This window comes from Ursus americanus, chromosome 36 (genome assembly GCF_024610735.1).
Source record: "Ursus americanus isolate L20-20 chromosome 36, mUrsAme1.1.p, whole genome shotgun sequence".
In the NCBI taxonomy this organism is placed as follows: domain Eukaryota; kingdom Metazoa; phylum Chordata; class Mammalia; order Carnivora; family Ursidae; genus Ursus; species Ursus americanus.
This window is the reverse complement of record NC_142162.1, coordinates 7786279-7810761: the sequence shown is the minus strand read 5'-3', so window position 1 is coordinate 7810761 and position 24483 is coordinate 7786279. Positions and strand designations below refer to the sequence as shown.

General features: G+C 39.1%; 1 protein-coding gene across 7 annotated transcripts in view; it reads left to right on the top strand.

Moving 5' to 3' along the window:
- Positions 1 to 24483, top strand: part of MYO5A (myosin VA) — a 185281-nt gene that overhangs the window by 89998 nt on the left and 70800 nt on the right. For all 7 annotated transcript variants that reach the window (XM_087859219.1, XM_045812047.2, XM_045812046.2 and 4 more), the window contains 10 exons: positions 1395 to 1476; positions 1830 to 1937; positions 3671 to 3777; positions 9596 to 9861; positions 10678 to 10759; positions 14940 to 15080; positions 17114 to 17239; positions 18419 to 18502; positions 22528 to 22689; positions 23895 to 23992. In XM_087859219.1, the coding sequence (XP_087715345.1) occupies positions 1395 to 1476; positions 1830 to 1937; positions 3671 to 3777; positions 9596 to 9861; positions 10678 to 10759; positions 14940 to 15080; positions 17114 to 17239; positions 18419 to 18502; positions 22528 to 22689; positions 23895 to 23992 (1256 nt within the window). The remainder of the gene's footprint in view (positions 1 to 1394; positions 1477 to 1829; positions 1938 to 3670; positions 3778 to 9595; positions 9862 to 10677; positions 10760 to 14939; positions 15081 to 17113; positions 17240 to 18418; positions 18503 to 22527; positions 22690 to 23894; positions 23993 to 24483) is intronic.

Genomic DNA, 24483 nt, shown 5'->3' with positions numbered 1-24483 from the left:
TTTATTGATGTTAAAATGTATAAACTAAAATAATATAGATAATGTAGTGCATTTGCGGATTTCTTACAAACAACCACAGTAGATGATCTGGTCTGACATATGGCAGAGAGAGAATATTCTTTTTCAATTAAAGTGTTCGGAAGACCATGAACCTGAGAGGTACTGTGAGAAAATATTGAGTACAGGTTTACCCCCTTTCCAAAAGTAGATTGGTCCTATGAAAACTTTTGTAAGCTGAAATGGTGTAAAGTGAAGAAAAAATTACATTAATTTATATGGAAAAATTTCTGAGCATCCCCAGACCCCAAAAATAACTTCTCTTAAGCTTTTCTGATACCTTAGGACACATCTTGCTAACGGCTGCACAAAATAAATGGAGATAAAGCACAGATGCTCACAGATGCAGTTCAAAGCTATGGCAGCTTGATGCCAAGATGCTGCGTGTAGTTCCTGGGGAAGGAACTCGGTCCCACGGTCGCTGCTGGGGGCGTGCTGCCTCTGTAATGGCTCACCGCAAAATAAAAGCTAAACACTAGCTTTTGCTTTTCTGTAAAAAATCCTCTTTGGATTTCTTTTGGTTAGCAAAACAGGTGGTAATGTAGGCCTTTTGCCAAAATGAGTGGTGTAATGTGAACTTTAGAAAAGCAGGGGATACCTGTATTTCAAAAACATGGTTTTAGTTTTCCCCAAAGGCAATGATCTCTTATGACAATGGCATATATCAAACTGTTCTCTACTTCAAAAAGCATCATTATCAGATATTTTTTGTTGAATGTGACCAGCAGTTACACATTCATACATGTATACACGTAGTTAACAAATCACAAGATTTAATAATCGTAAACTTATATTAGGAAATTTGGGAAGGGACTACTTAGTACACTGAGCAAATTAAATATTAAAATTTTATTTTATGGGGGCACCTAGGTGGCTCAGTCAGTTAAGTGTCTGACCCTTGATTTTAGCTCAGGTCATGATCTCAGGGTTGTGGGATTGAGCCCCTAGTCGGGCTCTATGTTCAGGGAGTGGGGAGTCTGCTTGAGATTCTCTCCCTCTGCCCCTCCCGCTGCTCTCTTTCTCTCTGTCTCAAATAAATTAATCTTAAAAATAATTTGGGGCACCTGGGTGGCTCAGATGGTTAGGTGTCTGCCTTCAGCTCAGGTCATGATCTCCAGGTCCTGGGCTTGAGTCCCATGTCAGGGGCTCCCAGCTCATCGGGGAGTCTGCTTCTCCCTCTCTCTCTGCCTCTCCCCCTGCTTGTGCTCTCTCTGTCTTTCTCTCTCTCAAATGAATAATAATAAAAAAAAATCTTAAAAAATTGATTTTGTGATTGAATTTTCTGAGTTTTAGGTTAAAATGCTATAATTGAAAACTCTTCTTATCTTCTTTCAAAGGCAGAAGAGGAGAGAAACTATCATATCTTCTATCAGCTTTGTGCTTCAGCAAAGTTACCTGAATTTAAAATGCTGCGATTAGGTATGAATATGGTGTTAGATTTCTTGTTCTGGTATTGTTTTCTGTTAATTCCTGATTTCATAAACTTATTAAAAAGGAGATTATCTCATACTAAAATATTTATGAGTAGAATGATAAGAAGTCTGCAGTTGGCTTCACGATAACCTGGGAATGGGGAAGGGGTGAACAGCTGCATAAATGGAGCAGGATTGGCCTTGAGTTGATACCTGTTTGAGATGAATGGTGAGTACGCAGGCAGTCCAGCTCCGGACTCTGCACACTGAACGGTGCTATCACTGCCTCTGCTTTCGAGTGCATATAAGGCTGGGAGTCAAGGCTTTTTCATAGACTGCAAATCTTTTCGTTAATTGCAGGAAATGCAAATAACTTTCATTACACGAAGCAAGGTGGCAGCCCTGTGATTGAAGGAGTCGATGATACCAAGGAGATGGCACATACCAGGCAGGCCTGCACTCTGCTAGGTAACATGATTTTATTTTTGAGCTCTTAGGAGCAGTAGTTCTCTGATTCAAGCAATCTTTGTTTGGAATACTGGCTTGGCTTTGTATTAGATGGTGAGTGTTGTTGGGAGATTTAACATTCAATCCTTACAAAACACCTTTGGGCAGCAAATGAGCACAAGGTTTCTTTTTGGGGTGATGGGAACTATTCTAAAATCAGATTGTAGTAATGGTTATACAACTAATCACTGAATTGTATCCTTAGAACAGGTGAATTTTATGGTATGCAAATTATCCTTCAATAAAGCTGTTTAAAGAACAAATTGAGGACATTAGGGGAGGTAGGACTAACTGTAAGTCTTTGTTTAAATTTTCACAAAATCTGAAACCGAAAGCTAAATGAAATGGGTTCCTGAACAGTCTCACCTTTTGTAGGGTGTTTGCTTTTGTTTTTTGTCTGTTTGGTTGGTTGGTTTTTTGTTTTTGTTTTTTTTTGTCTTTTCTGGTTGGGAAATGTGGTTGAGCTGGTGTAGTGACAAAACATTGTATTACATGTGGATTATTCCACTGTTTTAAAAATGGCTCAGATGTCACTGTCTTGTTTCTGAGATTTAAAAAATACGGGGTCTACATGCAAGTAAATTAATCTTTAGAATTGCAATGTACAACTTTTAGTGGTGAATTATGTATTAAAAAATTTTTTAATTATAAATAACTGAAATCATGGGTTGGTATTTTGATGAGTACTCTGAGGTGAGTTAATTTAATTTAAAAGCATTGCTAATCAGAGTATGGTCCAGAACCATAGTGGAGCTTGCAAAAATTCAGAAACTCAGGCCCCATGTCAGACCTAGTGAATCAGAATCTGCATGTTAACAAGATCTATTGGTGATTCATATGCACCTTGAAGTTTGAAATATTCTGCTATACTTCTAGGGCTAAATCTATTTGTAAATAGAAAATTGCAAATTTGTAAAAGCCATAATTGGAAGATAGTAAAAACATTCATTATAAGATCAACTCTCAATTACCCTGTGTATGATTACATATTTGGAAACAATTTTACTATTTTTACGTCCATATAATTATATCTAATATTCAGGAAATTCTTACCTTATTGTAAAATGAAGCCAGGTCGATAAAATGCCAAGGCTGTACAGCTTTCTCATCCTGCCTCATCCTTCAGTGGTGCTTTAATGCTGCATTTCGATATCCCTCATCAGGCTGGGTACAACACAAGCCTGAACACTTCTCATCTTGGGATCTCTTTAACTTATACTTGTTCTGTAGTTAGAAGAAGTAACTAAAATAATCTGACTTAAAATAGTCTTATTGGGCTACAACTTGCATTTGGAATAGAGAAAATAAAAAAGGTAGTAATGTTAGTAAAATACTTAAATCCAGGGCATGACGATGATGATAATTTGTTTAGCATTTACCATGTATCCTGTAAGTATATACACGACTACATGCACTTTCTCATTTAATGTTCACGGATGCCCTTTGAGATAGTCAGTACTACTCCTGTATCTCAAATGAGAAACAGAAACATAAAAGGGTGATGTTACATGCCCCTATGAGATGGCAGGTCAGGAGCAATGCCAGCCCAGTTCTCGCTCCACAGCCCACGCTCCCAACCACGACGCTACACTGTGTTCCATGTTGATGTCAACAAGATGAAAGTGAGTTACAGATAGGCTTAATATTGGCTGCTGTAATGGTTTATAATCACTTGTTCATTTACTCTGTTTCAGGAATTAGTGAGTCTTATCAGATGGGAATTTTCCGAATACTTGCTGGCATCCTTCACTTAGGCAATGTTGCATTTACATCTCGGGATTCAGACAGCTGCGCAATACCTGTAAGTTTAGAACACGCTTGGTGTGATAGCTGTTTATTTGTGTTTCAGTTCTGCTGATTCTTTAGGGAAGCAGATATTTGAAGTCTCTACTAACATCAAAGAGATAAATTATCCCAAGGTGAATCTTGAGCTGAAAATAAGAAATATGGATGCTAAGCCCTGGTGCATACTGACTGTGTGTTTTAGGGGTAAGGGAGAGAAGAGAATGGATACATGTCTGGTCCATATGAACAGAGGTAGGAAGTATTTGATGTGAAAGTTGGATCGGGGCCATCTAGGGAGAAGGGTTCAGTGTCTGTGCCTGGATTCAATCCCTACTTTACTGTTTAATCACGCTGTGTTTTATAGTGAGTTGCTTACACTTCTCTGAACCTCTCTTTCCTCATTTGTAAAATGAGACTTTCTTTTCTAGCAATTTTCAACTAGGTGCTCTGATTGATCTTCATAGTGGATAAATTTTATATATACATATATATACATATATATATACACACATATATATATGTATATATATATATACACATATATATACATACATATATATATATAAAAAGATTTTATTTTTAAGTAATCTCTACACCTAACGTGGGGCTTGAACTCACAACTCCCAAAATCAAGAGTCTCATGTTCCACTGACTGAGCCAGTCAGATGCCCCATGATAAATTACATTTTTTTTTTTTTAAAGATTTTATTTATTCGACAGAGATAGAGACAGCCAGCGAGAGAGGGAACACAAGCAAGGGGAGTGGGAGAGGAAGAAGCAGGCTCCCAGCGGAGGAGCCCAATGTGGGACTCGATCCCGGAACGCTGGGATCACGCCCTGAGCCGAAGGCAGATGCTTTAACGACTGCGCTACCCAGGCGCCCCGATAAATGACATTTAAAAAAAAAAAAAATGTAAAATCTACTCAGAGGCCAGAAACTAAGTGAAAATAGGAACTATGAGAAAGAAATAAAACCCTGGAGTTAGGGCTCACCTTGACGGCATTTACTGAACCCAGTGACTGTGAGCTTTGGTTTTCTTAGCCAAGTAGAGTGCAGAAGACAAAAGACAAAGCCCAGGACTCATATAAATAGGGAAACCCCTGCCTAAAGCTGAGACCCTAAATGGGAAACTAGTAATAAACTTGCCCACCACTTACTCGAAGAGTACAAAGAGAAGTTGTTCTGACTTGAGCAAGCCTTGGTGCTAAGTATAGGAGAAAATAGTTCCTAAAAATCTATGACAATGAACTGACCCTCACAGTTACTCTCAGACTGAATTTGTAGTTTCTAGATGATCCCAGAAAGCTAAATACAGAAAAATTAGCTGAAGTTGGTCCTGGACAGGTGGTGCCTTAGATGACTGTCAGAAGAGAATATAAATCTACTCTGGATGATCCAGATCTCAGTAGAGTCCCATGAGAAAAGTTCCAGGAAATATTGGCTCACAGTCAAAAATCACAAATTCCACAAAGAAACAAAATAGGAGCTAGGCAAAACAACAGATCAGAGTCAAGCCTATTAAGAATGCTGAAAGAAAATTAATAGCAAATTTGATACAACTGAGGAGAGGAGAGATGAGCTAGAACAGAGATGTGAAAAAATTATCCAAAATGCAAGATAGGACCCAAAGATGGAGCACTTAAAACATAGGAGAGGTGAAGGCTAGAGTAATAAAATCCCATTTTAATCCAATGAGAATTCCTAGAGGAAAAAAAAAAAAGAATGAGGCAGACATAATATTTGAAAAGATAATTACTCACAAATTTCAGAAATTATGAAAATGACCCTAAACCTCGGATTGGGAAAGACCACAAAACCCTAATTAGACTAAAAAGAAATCCACCCGAGGCACTCCATAATGATACCAGAGGCAGAGAGAAAAATCTTAAAACAGGCAGAAAGATAAGACGTATTAGGTTTGAAGAAATAGCAGTTAACCAATAGCTCACTTCTCAACTGCAACCACAGGAGCCCGAAAACAGTGGACCGCTATCCTCAGTGCTCTAGAGTAAATAACTATTAGCAGCATTGCATATCCCGTAAAAAGATCGTTCGAGAATGAGGAAGGAATAGAAGTGTTTTCAGACAAATAGAAATTGGGAGATTTTGTCACCAAGAGGCCCTCACTAAAGGAAATATTAAAGGACATGGTTTAGGCAGAAGGAAAGTGACCCAAGATAGACCTAAAAGTGCAGAATGAATGGCAGGTCAATAAACTAGAGAAGCACATGCCAATATAGGTAGAATTTCAGTATTTAAAGCAATAATGATAATGAATAGTGTATTGGGCTGGAAAAGACAGAACACCCCACAAAATACTTCGTGGTATTTTTCCCGTGGTATAACGGGAAAGATAGTCGTCTTACAGTGGAGAAACTTGGCTGGCATTTCCTTAATCAGGTGACTGCAATTGACAGGACCGGTAGCGAGACCAACCAACATCATAGAACTTCTTTTTCTGTTGTTTTTGTTGTTGTTTGCTTTTAAAAAGGCATTAAAGATATTTCTTTATTTCTCTGGTTTGTAGCTTGTAGTGAACATTTTTTTTTACGTTTTTTATTTTAACTCCAGTATAGCTCCCATACGGTGTTAGATTAGTTTCAGGTGTACAGTATAGTGTCCAGCACTTCAGTACAACACCCAGTGCTCATCACAGCAAGTGCCCTCCTTCATCCCCATCACCTATTACCCCCTTCCCCCCACCTACCTCCCCTCTGGTTACAACAGTTGGTTCTTAATAGTTAAGAGTCTGTTTCTTGGGCTTTTCCCGTAGTTTGGCTATTGTAAATAATAATGCAATAAATACAGGACTGCATGTATCCCTTCGAATTAGTGTTATTGTATTTTTTGGGTAAATACTCGGTAGTGTGATTACTGGATCATAGGGTAGCTCTATTTTTAACTTTTTGAGGGACCTCCATACTGTTTTCCAGAGTGGCTGCACCTGTTTGCATTCTCACCAACAGTGCATGAGGGTTCTTTTTTCTCCACATCCCTGCCAACACTTGTTGTTTCTTGTGTTTCTGATTTTAGCTCTTTAGACAGGTGTGAAATGATATCTCGTTGTATTTTTGATTTGCATTTCCCTGATGTTGAGTGATGTTGAGCATCTTTTCATGTGTCTGTTGGCCATCTGTATGTCTTCTTTGGAGAAATGACTGTTGAACATTATATAACTTCTGATACGGTGAACTGAGAGCACAACATCACTTCTCTGGTATTCCTGCCGAGGAGGCATGACCTAGATCTAATCATGAGGCAGCATCATGCAGATCTGCATTGAGGGACATGCTGTTCAAAAATGTCAAGGTCACAAAAGACCAAAAAAAAGAGCAAAGACCTGTTGAGATTAAAGGAGGCTAGTGAAACATGGCAACTAAATTCAGTGTATGAACTTAGACTGGATCCTGGACTATAAAAATATTTCCCCCACTTCTGTGCAGAGATTGATTAGATCAATCAGAAAAAAATTGAATTAGATCTGTAGATTAGATAATAGGGTTGTATCATTGCTAATTTTCTAATTTTCTTCATGATGCCATAGTTCTCTAAGACAATGTCATTTGTTTTTAGGAGACGCAAACTGAAATATTTAGGACTAAAATGACATCATGCTTGGAACTTCTCTCAAAGCTTTTTGGTTGTTGTTTTTTTCCTCCCACTCCACTCTCAAAGGTTCTAAAAAATTAATGTGTATGTACATGCATGTGAAGGAGAGAGAATGATACAAGCAAAGGTGGTAAAATGTTAATATTTAGGGGATCTGGGTGAAGGGAATTCTTTGCACTGCTTTTGTAACTTTTCTGTTGGGCTAAAATTAGTTCAGAAGAAAAAGTTAAAAAAATAGAATCATCAACCTGTCTTCCCCCTAAAAACATAGAACTAGAGTACTAGATAACAACGGGATAACTGGTTTAGGAATTCAGCTATATCTTTTGAAATAAGCATTCCTAAAACATAAAGGCATAGAAATTTTGAAAATAAAAAGTTTAGAAAAGATACACCATAATAGCTAGAAAAACCTGGCAGAGCCTGTATCGATATTGGACAAAATAGAGTTTGGGACCAAAAGCAATACTAGAAATAAATAGAGTACTAGGTAATGATAGAGATTTTATTCATCATGAAGCTGTGATGCTTCTAAACTTTCATGTAATTAATGGTATAGACTTAACATATATAAAACAAAAATCAACAGGAAACAAAAGAAGAAATAGACAGCTCTATCATAGTGGGGGATTATTGACTTCTTTCAGATAAAGAGAAGAGATAAATGAAGAAGTCTAAAAATTAGTAAAGTTACAGAATATTTGAACAAAAAAGTTTACAGCCATGACCTAATAGTATGGTAATGCCGTTCAAATAGAATATATTTAGAGAGTATTGATATCAAATCATTCATGGGGCCCTTGGGTGACTCAGTCGGTTAAGTGTCTGCCTTCAGCTCAGGTCATGATCCCAGAGTCCTGGGATGGAGCCCCGCATTGGGCTCCCTGCTCAGCGGGGAGTCTGCTTCTCTCTCTGCCCCTCACCCCTCTAGTGCTCTCTCTTCCTCTCAAATAAATACAATCTTTTTAAAAATCATTCATATTTATACGAATGAAATTAGCTGCTTATTTAAGGGAGTTGTAGCATGCTGTTGGTAAGGATGCTAAAGTATATCTGAAGTGATCACTTGGGAGGAGGGGAGATGAAGGAAGGAAGGGACTGCTTCAGTGGGAAGGGTCGGGAGGTGAGGGTGCCAAGATACCCAGGTTCTAATGACAACACTGACATACGTTGGCCGTGTGATGTTTGACGAGCTATCCTCTTAGATTTCAATCAGAGATAGCAATGTTCATCCTAGGAATGTCATCAGACTCAACTGAAACATGTGAGTGACGATGTTAACCAACATAAAGCACTCACGTGGATTAAGTTAAACAAGTATTTATTGAATGTCTACTCAATGCAAGGCCTATGGAAGACATTGTAGGGGATACGGATATGTAAGTCATTAAAGAGATTCTAATCATTCTAATCTGAGAAGTCATGCAAGTAACTATCAAGGTATCCCTTTCAAACCCTTCAGTGGCTTCCCTTTGCTCTCAGAATAAAGACCAGCCATGGTATAGCCTCTGCCTGTGTCTCTGGCTTCATCTCAGATATTATCTCCCTCACTCAGCTTTAGTCCCTCATACTATAGTTTTCTCCCACCACAGGACTTGTATACCTGTTCCCTTAGCTTGAAGACCCTTTCTTCCCCCTTTCACCGAGTTAAGACTTCCCCATCCTTCAGATCTCAACTCTGTTTCTCAAGGCAACTGGCGCCTGCCCCCTGAATAGAGCACACTCATTTCACACGGGGCACTCATTTCACATGGAATCATAGGAGAGCACCTTTGTTCTCTGTAGTAATTTTACATTTTAGGAAGCACTGCTTTGATTAATATGCATTTCTCCTAGTGACTGTAAGTTCTAGGAAGACAGGGGCCATGTCTGGTTTTATTTACTGGCATATCATAGGCATTCGGTAAATATTTGTTGACAAGCGGACAGATCTTCTGATCGACTGACTGAATGAAGGTGCCCGAAGACCGATATAAGCAAATACCGTGAAGAGACAAAGGAAGATGTAGTTTGTGAAATGAGCCGTAGAAGAGATTATAAAATGCTGTCTAGATGCTGGTCTAATGGATGACTGATTGTTATCACCGATCAGCTTCAGGTGATCTGGGTGTTCGTTATAACAAAGAAATTGCTGGGTTTTATTTATTACTTCTTTGTTAGTGTTTTTTAGTAAATTCTTATTTGATTGATTTGATCATAGGAAATAACCCACTCTCTTTTTCAGCCCAAGCATGAACCTCTCAGCATCTTCTCTGACCTTATGGGCGTGGACTATGAGGAGATGTGTCACTGGCTCTGCCACCGGAAACTGGCTACCGCCACAGAGACATACATCAAACCCATCTCTAAGCTGCAGGCCACGAATGCCCGTGATGCTTTGGCCAAGCACATTTATGCCAAGCTCTTTAGCTGGATTGTAGATCATGTCAATCAGGCCCTCCATTCTGCTGTCAAACAGCACTCTTTTATTGGAGTGCTGGACATATATGGGTAAGTGTATTTGGCTTAGTGGTCTGGCACAGAGCATTGCTTTCTAGAGATTATCTAGTACTCTAAGTGGGTATCAGATTCTGTCTTCTACTGGTAAGGAGAAAAGAAACTTAGAAGAGCATTTCTAAAAATCTTACTTCATTTGCTATTTGCCTTCTCTAGGTACCAACCTTTAAAGATTTTATTTCTCTATTTGAGAGAGAGAGAGCATGAGCAGGGGGAGGGGCAGAGGGAGAGGGAGAAGCAGACTCCCCACTGAGCAGGGCTCCAACCTAGGGCCCCGGGATCATGACCTGAGCTGAAGGCAGATGCTTAACTGACTGAGCCCCCCAGGCGCCCCCTCTGGGTACCGTCTTTTAGCTGTTAATACCTTTCCTATACATTTTTGCTTTTGATGCCTAATTTTTTTATCATCTTGTTTAGTTTTTCAAAAGAAGCTATGAGACCTCTATTCCCAGTTTCCTTTTATGTGAATATAGACACTGTAAATTTGTAAATTGACAAAGGAATGGCTTTATCATAATTCTGATTATTCCCCACCTGGGGATGAGTTAGGCCTCAAAACTCATGCTGTTGAATACCTCTGCATGCTGGAGCCTTCAAAAACAATCTTTCTGCTACGTGGCTGGTGCCCGTCTGCTGGGTATAGATTCCATGTTACTGGCTTATAAACCTTTATCATCACTGACATGGAAAGAAAATTTCACAATGTTGGGAAATTTCCCATTTCTTTGTTTCTAATGGACACATTTTGAATATTTTAAAGAGCTGTTTGCTTCTTTTTCTCCTCTTCACATATTATTTTTGGTTTTACAGATTTGAAACCTTTGAGATAAATAGTTTTGAACAGTTTTGCATAAATTATGCAAATGAGAAACTACAGCAACAATTCAATATGGTAAGAATTTTCTTTCTTAACTAATATTCTACTATCAATTATTCTTCTCAATTCCTACTCTGTGTTTCAAGTCTGGTTTCTGAAATGAGGTTGTAAATTGCAATTATTATGTAGGGTTTAGGGCAGCTGAGCTGCTGAGGAACTTATGATTAATAAATGAGAGCAATGGTAAAGAAATGCATATGGCCCAGGTAGGATTCAAGGTGACCTTCAGATTACAACCTGAGAATAGTAAAAATTTGGTCGAAATAAATTGAGTGACGGAAGCAGGAAGTGGGTTAGGTAGTAACATAGGCAGTTTGAAGTTTTGAGCCCAGGATATCCTTCAGTGTGTTGTTCCTGTGGAGTGAAGACTATCTTAACACCTACTTGCTGTATCAGCAAGACGCCAGCATGAAAAATCAGACCACACTCTATTCTACATATTTTTTTTACATATTCTATTTTACATATTCTCTTTTAAACAGTCCGAGACATTCACCACAACAATGACAATGAGAATATTTTTAGAATGGCTTTTGTGGAGTAGTGATATCAAATATCATCAAGCATTGTCATGGTATTGGGGAATTTCAAGGTATTTAAAAACGAGGGGCAGTAGATTGTAATAGGGAAGATCACAGACCTCCAAAGTAAACTGCTTGGTTTGGAATCCCATTCGACATTAATTATTCATGGGGCCTTGGGCAGGTTAATTGGCCCTCCTGGGCTCTAATCTCCTCATCTGTATAACGGGGATAATGATAGTACCTATTGCATATGGTTGTATAGATTAAATGAGTTAGAATATGTGAAGTTTTCAGCATGTGCCAGGCACAGTTCTAAGTGCAAGATTAGGGATGGTTATTAATGCTGATGAAAGAGGATATTAAAAATGAGTCACCCAAAAAACAAAACAAAAAAAACAAAAAAGTCATCCATAGGAGTTGAAGATGGAAGAGAAGAGAGCTGAAGGACAGGAAAAGAGCCCTTAGTATCCTCATTTTATAAAGAAAGAGGACAAGTGGCATGGTCTATAGTTAATGAACAAGAAATAGAAGTTTAAAGGTATTGTTTTAAGTTACAAAATTAGTAAAAATCAAAAGAAGAACTAAAAGTAGTAATATTGGTAGGGCAGGGCAGGGGTGCAGAGGTGGTATGTATGAATTTAGCCTCATCTGTCTCTTCAAGAAATCAGTAGATGATGTTTCCAATGAATACATAAAAAAATAGTGGGTAAACATATTCTTTAGATGTAAGTAGTAGAAGAAATAACTAAGGAACTTAAAAATGTCATCCTGCAGAGAGTGAGACTAGGTTGAGGGTGGGACAAGGGATCGTTGCTTGTCGTCATCAAGCCTTTAGACTGTTTGATTTTTTAAAAACATTGCATATACTCTGATGAAAATTTGGACCATCTTTGTTTAGCAAGTTAAACTACTTAGCACAGTGAAATAATGCAGAAGTGATCTTCAAATCTTAAGTTTATGACTATTTCCATAAGCATGTGATTGGTGTATTTCTCTTCTTTGCATAAGAAACATTACTAAAAACCTACCAGAGACTAAACTGAGCATTATCTTTTCTCAAGGTTTTACTGAGTTTCTTAATACTCTCATCAGAGCCACAGCCTCTGCTCTTTCCTCATATATTTTGGTACAAGGTGACTGTGAATATAAGGAACCAACACTGACCTCATTAGGGACTGGCTCATTTGTCTATTTGACAAGGACCCCATGTCTTTACATGTGTGTCTCTGACTCTCTTGTTTCTCTTTCTCTTTCCCTCTCTATCAATCTGTTTCTCCTTTTCTCTCTCTCTCTCTCTCTCTCTCACACACCCATACACACACTGCATCTTAGCTTTTCTCTGCACAGCTGCTCCCCTCCCTCTTACCATCAGATGACTTATTCTTCCCTTCTATTCTGTATATGTTTTCTCAAGGTTTCTGCTCCCTCAATCACTTCAGGCTCCCTATGAACCCAGCAGTTGTTGGATTGCTCCTCTCATCCTCTTCCCCCCTAGCCCCCCGGAGAGAGAGGGAGAGTGAGGGGAGGGGCAGAGGAGAAACAGAGAATCCCAAGCAGGCTCTATTCCCAGCACAGAGCCCGACTTGGAGCTTGATCCACAACCCTGGGATCATGACCTGAGTTGAAATCAAGAGTTGGACGCTTAACTGACTGAGCCACCCAGGGGCCCCTCTCCTCTCATCCTCTTAATTTGCCTTCTCCCCATTTATCTTGACTTCGTTCAGCTTCAGCTTGCACTGTTAATTGCCTATGTCCAGATTCTTACATCTGAGAACGAGAATCTGATTAACTTCACTCATTTTTCCGTCAGACATCTCTAGCAGTTGACCAGCTATGACTAGGAATATGGGGTTTCACAGTAAAAAACCTGGCTGCTTTGGGCCACTCCCTTGGCAGGGATTATGGGTGGGGCAGTGGGCATGAGAAACATGGTGATTGGCATTTTTAGAGCTCAAAGACATTACATATTGACCAAGGATCTCTTGCCACATTGAACCTCATGCCCACATTGTCTTTTTGACAGTTGAGTATCCAAAATTTTTGAGACAAAATTTTGGACTTTTGCAAACTAGGCATAGAAATGTGTATAAGCAACAAGCTCTATTTAAAATCTGGAGCAGTGTTTCTGTTGTCAGTGTGGAGGCTGCATATAAATTATTGAATTAAAAAAAGAACAGGGCTCATTGCTTTGGAAAATATTGGTGCCATCAGTCAGGGCATCCTGCTGACACATGGTGCCCTGTTTGTCTTCTCATTCATTCTAAGAGCCAAGGAAATTTGCTTTCTGATCAACATGACATAAATATTCATATGGGTGACCATTTTTTTTAAATTATTCAAGCTTATTGCAGCTGGTAAATGCTGCAAATGAACCAAGAGGGGCATTATAATAAGTGCAGAATAAAGTGAGAAAGTTCCAGGTGCACAAGGAGAATATGTATCAGAAATCTTGGTGACACCTAAGTTTCATGGGGCTTAGGGTCCTAGAAAATATGTGTTGTTTGGTCAGAGCCACAGTGGGCTATTCTTTCTAGAAAAAGCATCAAAGTGTGTGAGAGAACAAGGGACACAAAAGAGATAGAGGAAAGCAGCAATCCCCAAGAACAATGAGTAGAGGTCGTCATATCTTCTAGGGACTAGAAATTGTGGGTTGTTGCATTGGTTGGGCAGCCTGAGGCAAGAACTGTATCCGTGGTCGTATTGCCCTTCCTCCTAGACTAACTTAACAACCCGTCATCTGCAGAGCTCCTGTCACACAGCCTTTTCTCAGGGAAGCCTTCCCTCTCCACCCTGTATCCAAATTAGATGAGGACTCCTGTTCCCATAGCTTGCATTATTTTCCTCTGCAACAATACTATAGTTTGTGATCCCTTGTGATTCCTGTCTGTTTTTTGCACGAGTCTCCAAACTCCCTGAGGCCAGAACCCACATCTACTTTGCTAATGGTGTGCAGTGACTGGCACATAGTAGATGGTCGATATATAGTTTTGCTTAAATGAATGGGAATTAGAAGCAATGACGAGGATGAATGCTGAAGCATTTAGCAGAAAGAGCAGTGGATCGGTCCTTGTTGCAGCTGCTTGCAGCATTGGATGTAGAATTCAGAAAATCGAGCTGTAGATTCTCTGACTGTGTAAAATAATGGAGGCAGACACAGAACACTGTGACCTAGTTCTGAGGCATGGGAACTTCAGCATCACTGTCCCTCAAGAGAATTACTTTGCCATGCTGGGAGCGTCACCCGGCGTGGTACAGTAGTCAAGGAGGCATCTACTCTGTGTAGTTCAAGGCCAGCTAAGGCATTGCATTGTTAGCAACCTGTGCAATAATTTGAGGCCAAAAAGTATACTGTGCAGTGTCAGATGTATACATATTTTAAAAAATCGAAAAGACTGCTACATTTGTCAGCTGTTTAACACATCTGCATACCTAGACTTACTTGTTTACCAAGGATCCTGTATAGCTGAGTCTTTACTATCTGTGGTTTTTGTTTCTTATATCGCTCTCCATGTGTAAAACATGTTTGTCCCACAAGATGATTGTTGCTGAAAGCCGTGGACTATCTCATATTATGTTCATATCCTCTTAGAGTGTTTTCTATAAATGTTGTTTCTTGACTAACATTACTTAAATGATCCAGTAATGCCAGGTTTTTTTCTTTATTATTTCAGCATGTCTTCAAATTAGAACAGGAAGAATATATGAAGGAACAAATTCCGTGGACACTCATAGATTTTTATGATAATCAGCCTTGCATTAATCTTATAGAATCTAAACTGGGCATTCTAGATTTGCTGGATGAGGAATGCAAGGTAAATATGATTTTCTGATGTACCTAGTCTATCAAGAGATATGTCAAGGTCAGAGGTAAGTGCTTTTAAGCAGAGATTCAGTAGTATACCACGAGACGCCACTGTGGCAACAAATGAGAGGTCACCCTACTTGCATTCTGAAGGGTCACTAGAACCAAAGGGTTCTAAATACAATCGAAACTTGGAGAATTTTGGGGTGCTTGGGTGGCTCAGTTGGTTGAGTGGCCGACTCTTGATTTCGGCTCAGGTCATGATTTTGGGGTCCTGGGATTGAACCCCATGTCAGGCTCCATGCTCAGTGGGGAGTCTGCTTGAGGATTCTCTCCCATTCCCTCTGCCCCTCCCCCCACGCACACACTTGCTCTCTCTCTAAAATAAATAAATCTTTTTAAAAATTAAAAAAAAAAGAAACTTGGATAATTTCCTTTCTTTTTTCAACTGCTTCTTAGTTATGTGAAAATTTGACATTAGACAAAACTACTTACCAGTGTTAGCCACCTTTGTTATATTTGGTACTTTTTTTTCAGTGATATGATGTATTTAAAGAAATGCAAGAAATTGTACAAGAGATATTTTAAATAATAGTCCTAAACATCTGTGATTTTAAAATTGACTGCTTGTTCTTTGTTACTGATATATATGGTAGAAAGGGAGTTTTAGTTTTAATATTTGAAGACACAGCATGTTGGGAAAATAATGGATCTCCAGCTTTACTGCTAACTTGAGTGATCTTAGACAAATAACCTATCCTTTCTCTCAACTCCTCTTTAGTTTATATGCCATAAATTACAACTTACCATAGATTAATCCTCCCAAGCATCCAGATTTCCTACAACATTAAGAATGAGTATAATGCTCAGTTTCACTTGAAATTAAATAAAATGCATATCAAACCAAAAATGGGATAGTGCTTTTTACCTATTAGACAGACAAGTTGTTTTGTTGTTTTTTTTTTTAAAGATTTTATTCATTTATTTTGAGAGAGAGGGAGAATGCATGTGACCTGGGTGAGGGGCAGAGGGAGAAGGATAGTGAGAATCTCAAGCAGCCTCCCCGCTGAGCAGGAAGGCCAACATGGGGCTTAATCCGAGGACCCTGAGATCATGACCTAAGCCGAAATCAAGAGTCGGACGCTTAACCGACTGAGCCACCCAGGAGCCCCAGATAGGTGAGTTTAAATTTGATAATACCATTCATTGATGGTAGGATGTGAGTTAATACAGCATATTTTTGAGGAAATTTGACAATATTTGTCAAAATTATAAGCACATGTACCTTTGGACCCAACAGTGGAACGGCTAGAGTTCACCCTATGAATATACTTACAAAAGTATCCAGGGTATATGTGTAAAAGAAGTAATTGTGGCCATTTTTATAATACAAAAATTAGTAACAACCATAATATATAAATATAAGAATGTGATTATTTAGAAGAAGAAAAATGCAAAGAGTTTATAGAACGATTCTATTTGGGTGCGTGCCTTTAGACAGAAAGATAAAGTTGGTGGAAATGGTGAAAGGAGATTACTCTTCATTTTAAACCTTTCTGAATTATGAAAATATTTCACTCTGTGCAGATGTTACCTTTATTTAACAAATTTTTTAAAATACCTGATCTGGAGCACTCTTGATCTCAGGGGGGTCATGAGTTCAAGCCCCACTTGGGGCATATAGCTTACCTTAAAAAAAAAAAAAACGTGAAATCATGATCGTTCATCTTTTATTTGTGAGGCTCTTGTTGTTTTAAAAGCAGATAGAATACTTATTTGATGATTCCTGGTATAGGCAGATTGAGTTGCCCAGAGATGGGGCTGAGTCACCCATGAGAAGGTCTCAATCATTGCTTTTCATTAGTAATCAAGTTTTGGCATCTAACAGTAATGTGGGAGGAGTGAGTTCCTAATTGAATATAAAAGTTGTTAGAAAAGCCAAAAAATGGTCTCTTGGTTGATGCCTCAGAAGAGTCTTATAACACTATTCACCTTGTTTTGTTATTGTTGTTGTTGTTGTTTTCTTTTCTCCCCTGAATGTAGATGCCTAAAGGCACAGATGACACTTGGGCCCAAAAATTGTACAACACACATTTGAACAAATGTGCACTCTTTGAAAAGCCCCGTCTATCAAACAAAGCTTTCATCATCCAACATTTTGCTGACAAAGTAAGGAAGCTTTATTATCTTTTTTCTTTCTGGATATTTAAGTTCGAAGAGGAAAAAAACTCAATAGTCAAGAAATATCATTTTTATCTTTGCTGAAGCTTGCATTCTTTAGTGTCTTATAAGAAAAGTATTTTTCAGTGTTGCTATGTTGGTTTTCTCTTCCTTTAACCAAAATGGAATTAAACTATGAAATAAAATGAGCCTACAATCCTCTATAATTCTGAAATCCAAGAAACTCCGAAAACTAAAAATCCTTTCATAATTCATTTTATGTCTAGACCTGATCTCTGACTTGAACTAACATGAGGTTATGTATGGTCTTTATTTATCTCAGGCTGGATATTTACACGCTTCAATGTAGAAATGTTAATATGTTTGATTACAGGTTGGTTGCTGCCTTAGACTGCTGAAAACTTTGGAGGGGTCAGAACAGAGAGTGATTGAGTCAGTGGGTCCCTGCTAACAGGGCATGCGGACTTGCTGCTTCACAAGTTCAGTAGTGTACTCAGAAAATCAGGGGCCATGAGACTCATTTACATTTAAAGGAGGTGTGGGTGGGCTTAGTGGGGTAAGCTTCCTGGGGTCTCCTTCAGGAACTGAGGGCCTTCTGAGTCTCTTTAATCCTAGCTGGATCAAATCACCCTTTGATTTTAGGTCACCTGAGGGCTTTGTGTTATAGCCTGGGGAGCAACTTGAGTGGTAGATGCCTGAAGTCACTGGAGTTTTGGAAGCAGGAACAGTCCATTCTCAAGTAGTTCCACTTACCAAATCATACCATGTTTACCCAATTCTCTCCCAAGAGAACTACGGCTCCTGGACGGGGATCTCAGTCACAAGAAGATACATTGGCTTAGCCGTGGAGGAGCTCTCTTCCACCAACATGGGAGAAGAGAGTCAACTTCTTACGGGTCTGCTTACTTATGAATTGGGAGGATCTTTTAGACCATAACTAATTAGCACTACCACTGTTCCCTAGAAAAAGCAGTTTTTGAGGAGTTTTACTCTAGAGTTAACATACTTCTTCCCAGGAAAGGTACTAGTTTCTTAGAATAAAACTGATAACAAATTTGCTGAGAACCCGTCATATAACCTGAACCTAATAAATATTTTTGTTGTTGATGACTATAATATCTGTTCTAAAAGTCTGTTAGTTAAGAAGATTTTTGCATGTGTTTTCAGGTGGAATACCAGTGTGAAGGCTTTCTGGAAAAGAATAAAGACACTGTTTTTGAAGAACAAATTAAAGTTCTGAAATCCAGCAAGGTAACAATGTATAGGCTTTCTGCAATCAGGATATATCCAATAAAGTGTTAATTATTTAAACATTAGGTTTTTTTTTTAAGCATTGATTTTTTAACAATAATGATTTTTCCAACAAAATCAGCTTTACTGTTAGTTTTTAATTTATCAAATACCTAACAGTGTGTGTCAGGTCTTGTTTTCAATGCCTCACAAATGTTAACTCATGCAATTTTTATAATGAGGTAATATAATCATTACTCCCATTTTACAGATGAGGGAACTGAAGCACGGAGATTTCATAGCTAATGAGTTTTCAAGCCAAATTAAAACACAGGCCGTCTGGCTCAGAGTCTGCTCTTAACCACTATGCAATGTTGTCTTTCAGTTTTATGTGAAATTGTTGTCTCCGCAGTGGCTCTAGACTCTCTTGTGCCTTTGTTAGAGACTATGAGAGAAAACAGGTTTTTTTGCCGCTTTATTTATTTATTTATTTATTTATTTATTTATTTATTTATTTATAATTATTTATTTATTTTAGAGAGAAAGAGAGAACACTAGCAGGGGTGGGAGGCAGAGGGAGAGGAAGACAGGCAGACCCCCTGATGAACAGGGAGAATGACTCAGGGCTCGATTCTGAGATCAAGGACCCTGAGATCATGACCTGAGCCAAAATCAAGAGTCAGATACTCACCCAGCTGAGCCACCAATGTGCCCCGCTGTATCATATTAAAGGGATGCCCTGGAAACATAGTAAAGGGATGTACTGGAAACTCCTTCCAGATGGAGATTGATCTTTGGATCTTAGAGTACAGTTTCAGGTGTGACCCAGAGTACTTTGAAATTATTTTTCTTAGGCATAGATTCTAAAAACAGTACATTCTAGTGAGAACAGGATATTCCAGATAAAAAAAAACCATGATGGCCACAGTAGAGTGGTTATTAGGTTGTTCTCAACCTCCACCATTTGACTTTCATCAGGAAGAGATGGGAAGGGGAACACAGCTCACTTTTATCCTGGGGAGCAAACCAGGAAGCCAGTTACTTAGTTTAGCAAAATGAATATTCAAATATTCATTAAAAATCTAAAATTATTCATGTGAATCTTTCTAGACTACTGGCCAGCACTTCTGTTTTCCTAGTTTATTCTAAGATAGTCTTTCTAAGTTCTGTGGGAATATTTATAATCATTTTTACTCTTGTTTTTAGAATAAAAACTTTTACTTTCAATTATTTTGATAATAGAAAGATCATGTAAGAACTAAGTTCCGGGTTTCCCTCCCCAGCTTTTTTATTTTATTTATCTTTAAACATTTAAAAAAAAATTTTTTTTTAAAGATTTTATTTATTTATTTGATAGAGAGAGACAGCTAGCGAGAGAGGGAACACAAGCAGGGGGAGTGGGAGAGGAAGAAGCAGGCTCCCAGCGGAGGAGCCTGATGTGGGGCTCGATCCCACAACACCGGGATCACTCCCTGAGCCAAAAGCAGACGCCCAACCACTGTGCTACCCAGGTGCCCCTAAACATTTTAAAATTTAAATTCAATTAATTAACACATAATGTATTATTGGTTTCAGAAGTATAGGCCTGTGATTCATCAGTCTTATATAATACCCAGTGCTCATTACATCACATGCCCTCCTTAATGTCCAGTTACCCCATCGCTCCACCTCCCTCCCCTCTAGCACCCCTCAGTTTGTTTCCTATGATTAAGAGTCTCTTATGGTTTGTCTCCCTCTCTGATTTCATCTCGTTTTATTTTTTCCTCTCTTCCCCTACGATCCACTGTTTTATTTCTTAAATTCCACATATCAGTGAGATCATATGATAATTATCTTTCTCTGATGTATTTCGCTTAGCATAATACCCTCTAGTTCCATCATGTTGCAAATCATGCAAATGGCATGATTTTTGATGTCTGAGTAATATTCCAGTGTGTGTACACACACACACACACACACACACACACACACACACACACACACCACAGCTTCTTTATCCATTCATCTGTCAATGGACATCTGGGCTCTTTCCATAGTTTGGCTGTTGTGGACATTGCTGCTATAAATGTGGGGGTGCAGGTGCCCCTTTGAATCACTACATTTGTATCTTTGGGGTAAATACCCAGTAGTGCAATTGCTGGGTTGTAGGGTAACTCTATTTTCAACTTTTTGAGGAACCTCCATACTGTTTTCCAGAGTGGCTGCACCAGCTTGCATTCCACCAACAGTGTAGGAGGGTTCCCATTTCTCCTCATCCTTGCCAACATCTGTCATTTCCTGACTTGTTAATTTTAGCCATTCTGACTGGTGTGAGGTGGTTTCTCATTGTGGTTTTGATTTGTATTTCCCTGATGCTGAGTGATGTGGAGCATTTTTTCATGTGTCTGTTGGCCAAGACTATGTTCCGGAAAAATAATGACTCTTAAGTGTCGTAAAAAAGTCAGTTTTCCACTTATACTCATAAGCACTGGGCATTAATGCTTATAGCTTATAGGACTGATGTATAAGAAAAAATTCTCTCACAGTGCCAATCCCTGAATATTAATTCAGTTAGATTATAAATCATTTCTATTTACGAATAGTGATGAAAACCATAAAATTCTAGTGTCACTACTCTGCCCAGGAAATTTAGCTTAAATGGAACATTCACAGGTTCTTATTCCCCAGGTACCCGTAAGCAGTCGTGTCTTTCTTCTGACTAACGTTTCTGATTGGCTAGTGGATCCTTAATTAACAAAAGGTAGCTATGGGTTCTGAGGAATCATTCGGAGTAATTGCAGTCCATGTATCATTGTTACAACAGGAGCTGGGGGATGGTGCATGATACACATAGCTTGGGTTTTCAAATCAAATCTATTAGGGATCTTATTTTCCCCCTTCGGAACACAGCTTTAACATTATAATACAAGATAGTGGTGCAACATGTTGTCCTCTTTATAGCCAGCCAAGCTAGCATATATTATTTTTTCTGTAAAAGGGATGCATTCATTTGTGTAGCAAGCAACCATTATCGGTTTGTTTTATATAACAATTTGTTTTATACATCATGAGCTATTTCCTAAATTACCCTTATGATTAAGTACACATTAAGAGCAAATGAAATTCTCTGATTTTGTTTTTTAATGGGAGAACTCTCCTAAGAAAATTATTTCTTCTGGAGATACTCTGAAATTATTAAATAATTGGTAGTTGCAATTATAATTTGAAGGATTTATTTAATGTGGAATGTGTCACTGTTGAAAGATACATACATATGTCAAGATGTTCCTGTAGGTTAGTTTCAAGTCTCTTTCATTCCATAGAATTTCTCCCAACCATACTGACTAATACCATCCACCCACTTATTAAATGCCAGATCTTTTAATAATCTTTCATAATGCTAACCTGGTATAACACAAAATTGATTACAGGAATTATGCAATCAAGTTATCAATCCCTTGAAAACAAATACAAAAGGTTACAGGACAAGGGCAGGGTTTTTAAATTTTTTTTTTCCTTCTAAATCTGTTTTATTTTCCAAAAATCATTAATTCATGATTACTTTTTAATCTTTTAATATTGGAGAACTAGTTCATGACACCCTTCTTGCTGAGATTTTCAGTGAGTTTGTTTAGCTGGTGCTCACTGAGTGAGCTAAGAGGTAGACGAATGAAGCATGATGATAGAACATTTGTGGAACTGAAGTGGTAAGACAGGACTTTAGATTAGTATTTTGCTCATAAAATAATTGTAGTTGAAGACCAGTGATATGTTGATCGTGGCCATTTTCTGTAGATTAGGATTTCAAGTGTTAGGGGAGTAGTTCTGATCTTGTTTCTCCCAAACTGGGCCACAGAATCACTGCATTTTCCTCCTATACTTTTGTAGCATTTGTGTCACCTTCCCCTCATGTCTTTGTTTCCTAAAACAGATACGGATTATTTCTGGAATGAGACTCTGAAAGGGGTTACTGAAAGAAGGGAAGCACTGTGGATTCCAAGTTTTCTGTGAAGGTTTACACTTGAGTATATTTAGAGTGTAATTATATTTTATTGTTTCTGACTCAGTTTAAGATGCTACCAGAATTATTTCAAGATGATGAGAAGGCCATCAGTCCAACGTCAGCCACCTCATCAGGGCGCACACCCCTCACCCGCACTCCAGTAAAGCCCACCAAAGGCCGACCAGGCCAGACAGCTAAAGAGCACAAGAAAACAGTGGGGCACCAGGTGAGTTTGCGGAGCTGCCACTGCAGGGCTCCTTCCTCTCAAGCTCAGCTGAAGCCCCAGATCTTCCTCTGACAGCCCCCCGAGTGAGATCCTCGGGTGGGGAGAGGCTAGAGCTCTTACTGTGAGAACATGTAACACCATCCCCTCATGCACCTCTCCACCCAGCTTTAGACCCATGACTCTGCTTAAACCTTTCCCAAAATAATTTGCTCTAGGTCTTGGTTCTTGTAGTGCGTATCCTTCCTTGCAGACCCCTGCTGCCTTTGGGTTGTCCTCTGGGAGTTTCCTCTTTGGATTTGTACGGAGCACCAGCTCCCTCAGTGCAGGAGCAGAGCCCTCCGCTTTCTTCCATGTCCTCGGCTCTGTGGGGAGTGGGAAATACTACACTCAGGCGTAGTGCCTGAACAAGGCTGGGGGCTCTGGACGGGAAGCCAGTCAGCTTGCTTTCCTGTGTGGGGGACTGTGTGCCCAGGTGACAGGAAGCAGGGCTTGACACAGGTGTAGAGCCTCCAGGCTTGACCTTGTGTCCCTGATGACAGCCCCATGCTGGCTGTCTTCTCCCTCCCGCTCATTCCCTGTGCTCTTGGAAGTCTCCTGCTGCTTTCTCAGTCTCTTGCAGCCAGAATTCCCAGTGTACATGATAAGTGGACTTACTATTCTTCAAGTAAGGTTATATTTTTAGTCAAAATTCTGAGTTCACAAAAGAAAGCTGCAGAAGCTTGTGTTAAGGGGGGGGTAAACTCTGATGTAAATGATGGACTTTGGGTGACCGTGGTTTGTCAGAGCAGGCTCATCAGTCTTAACAAATGTGCCACTCTTTTGGGGGTACTGATAATGGGGGAGCTGGTGCCTGCGAGGGGACGGGGGTATATGGAAAATCCTTCTTCAGTTAATTTTGCTGTGAACCTAGAATGGCTCTAAGAAAATAAGTGTGTGGAAAGCGGTGGCCGGAGAAAGTGTTGGGAGGAGAACAAATGCATATTTCGTAGAATACGCATATAAATGGCAGAGTTTAAGCAAATTTTAACCTAGAGCCCTACGTGCTTATTTAGTAGCAGCCCCCCTTTTGAGGCTGGGTCAAGTTCATAGGAGGCAAAGTCATCTCCAAATCTGCAATAGTGTCATTAGGAAAAACTTTAAATTGTTTTTACCACATCAATTTTGATAAAACCTTGATGGCCTTTTCTGTTCTGTTTTTCGTGCAGTTCCGAAACTCCCTTCACCTGCTTATGGAGACCCTCAACGCCACGACCCCTCACTACGTGCGCTGTATCAAGCCCAACGACTTCAAGTTCCCATTCACGTAAGTGTTGCTCAACTACTGAATTAAAAAGCGTCCAAGTCTCATAAGGATTCCCATACTAACAGAAGGAAAACAAAGTATTTGGGTAAATCTTCATGTCTTATAGAGGGAAATCACTAGTTAATAGTTTTTGTGTTTGTGTTGTTTTGTTTTAGTTTTCATTTCCTTTAGAGAATGTGATAACAAACTAGCAGCTGGCCTTTTGAAGATTTTAAAAGTTGAGGTCAACCAGGCATTTCTAGTTCTACTTTCTGTTTTGAATTTTCTTTAATTCAAGATTTTTCTGGGCTTTTGTTAATTTGGGCATTAGTTAAAACCAGAGCTGGGTGAGATAAAGCTGCTTTGGTGAAGGTTCACAGTTCTCTCTGCTGCTTTCCAACTGTTGAAACCATCAGAGCCTGTCTACTATTACCAAATGTCTCAGTCCTACATCAGATACCATGTATGAGGGGGAAGTTTTTTTCTCAAAATGGAAAATTTTCTCTAATTTT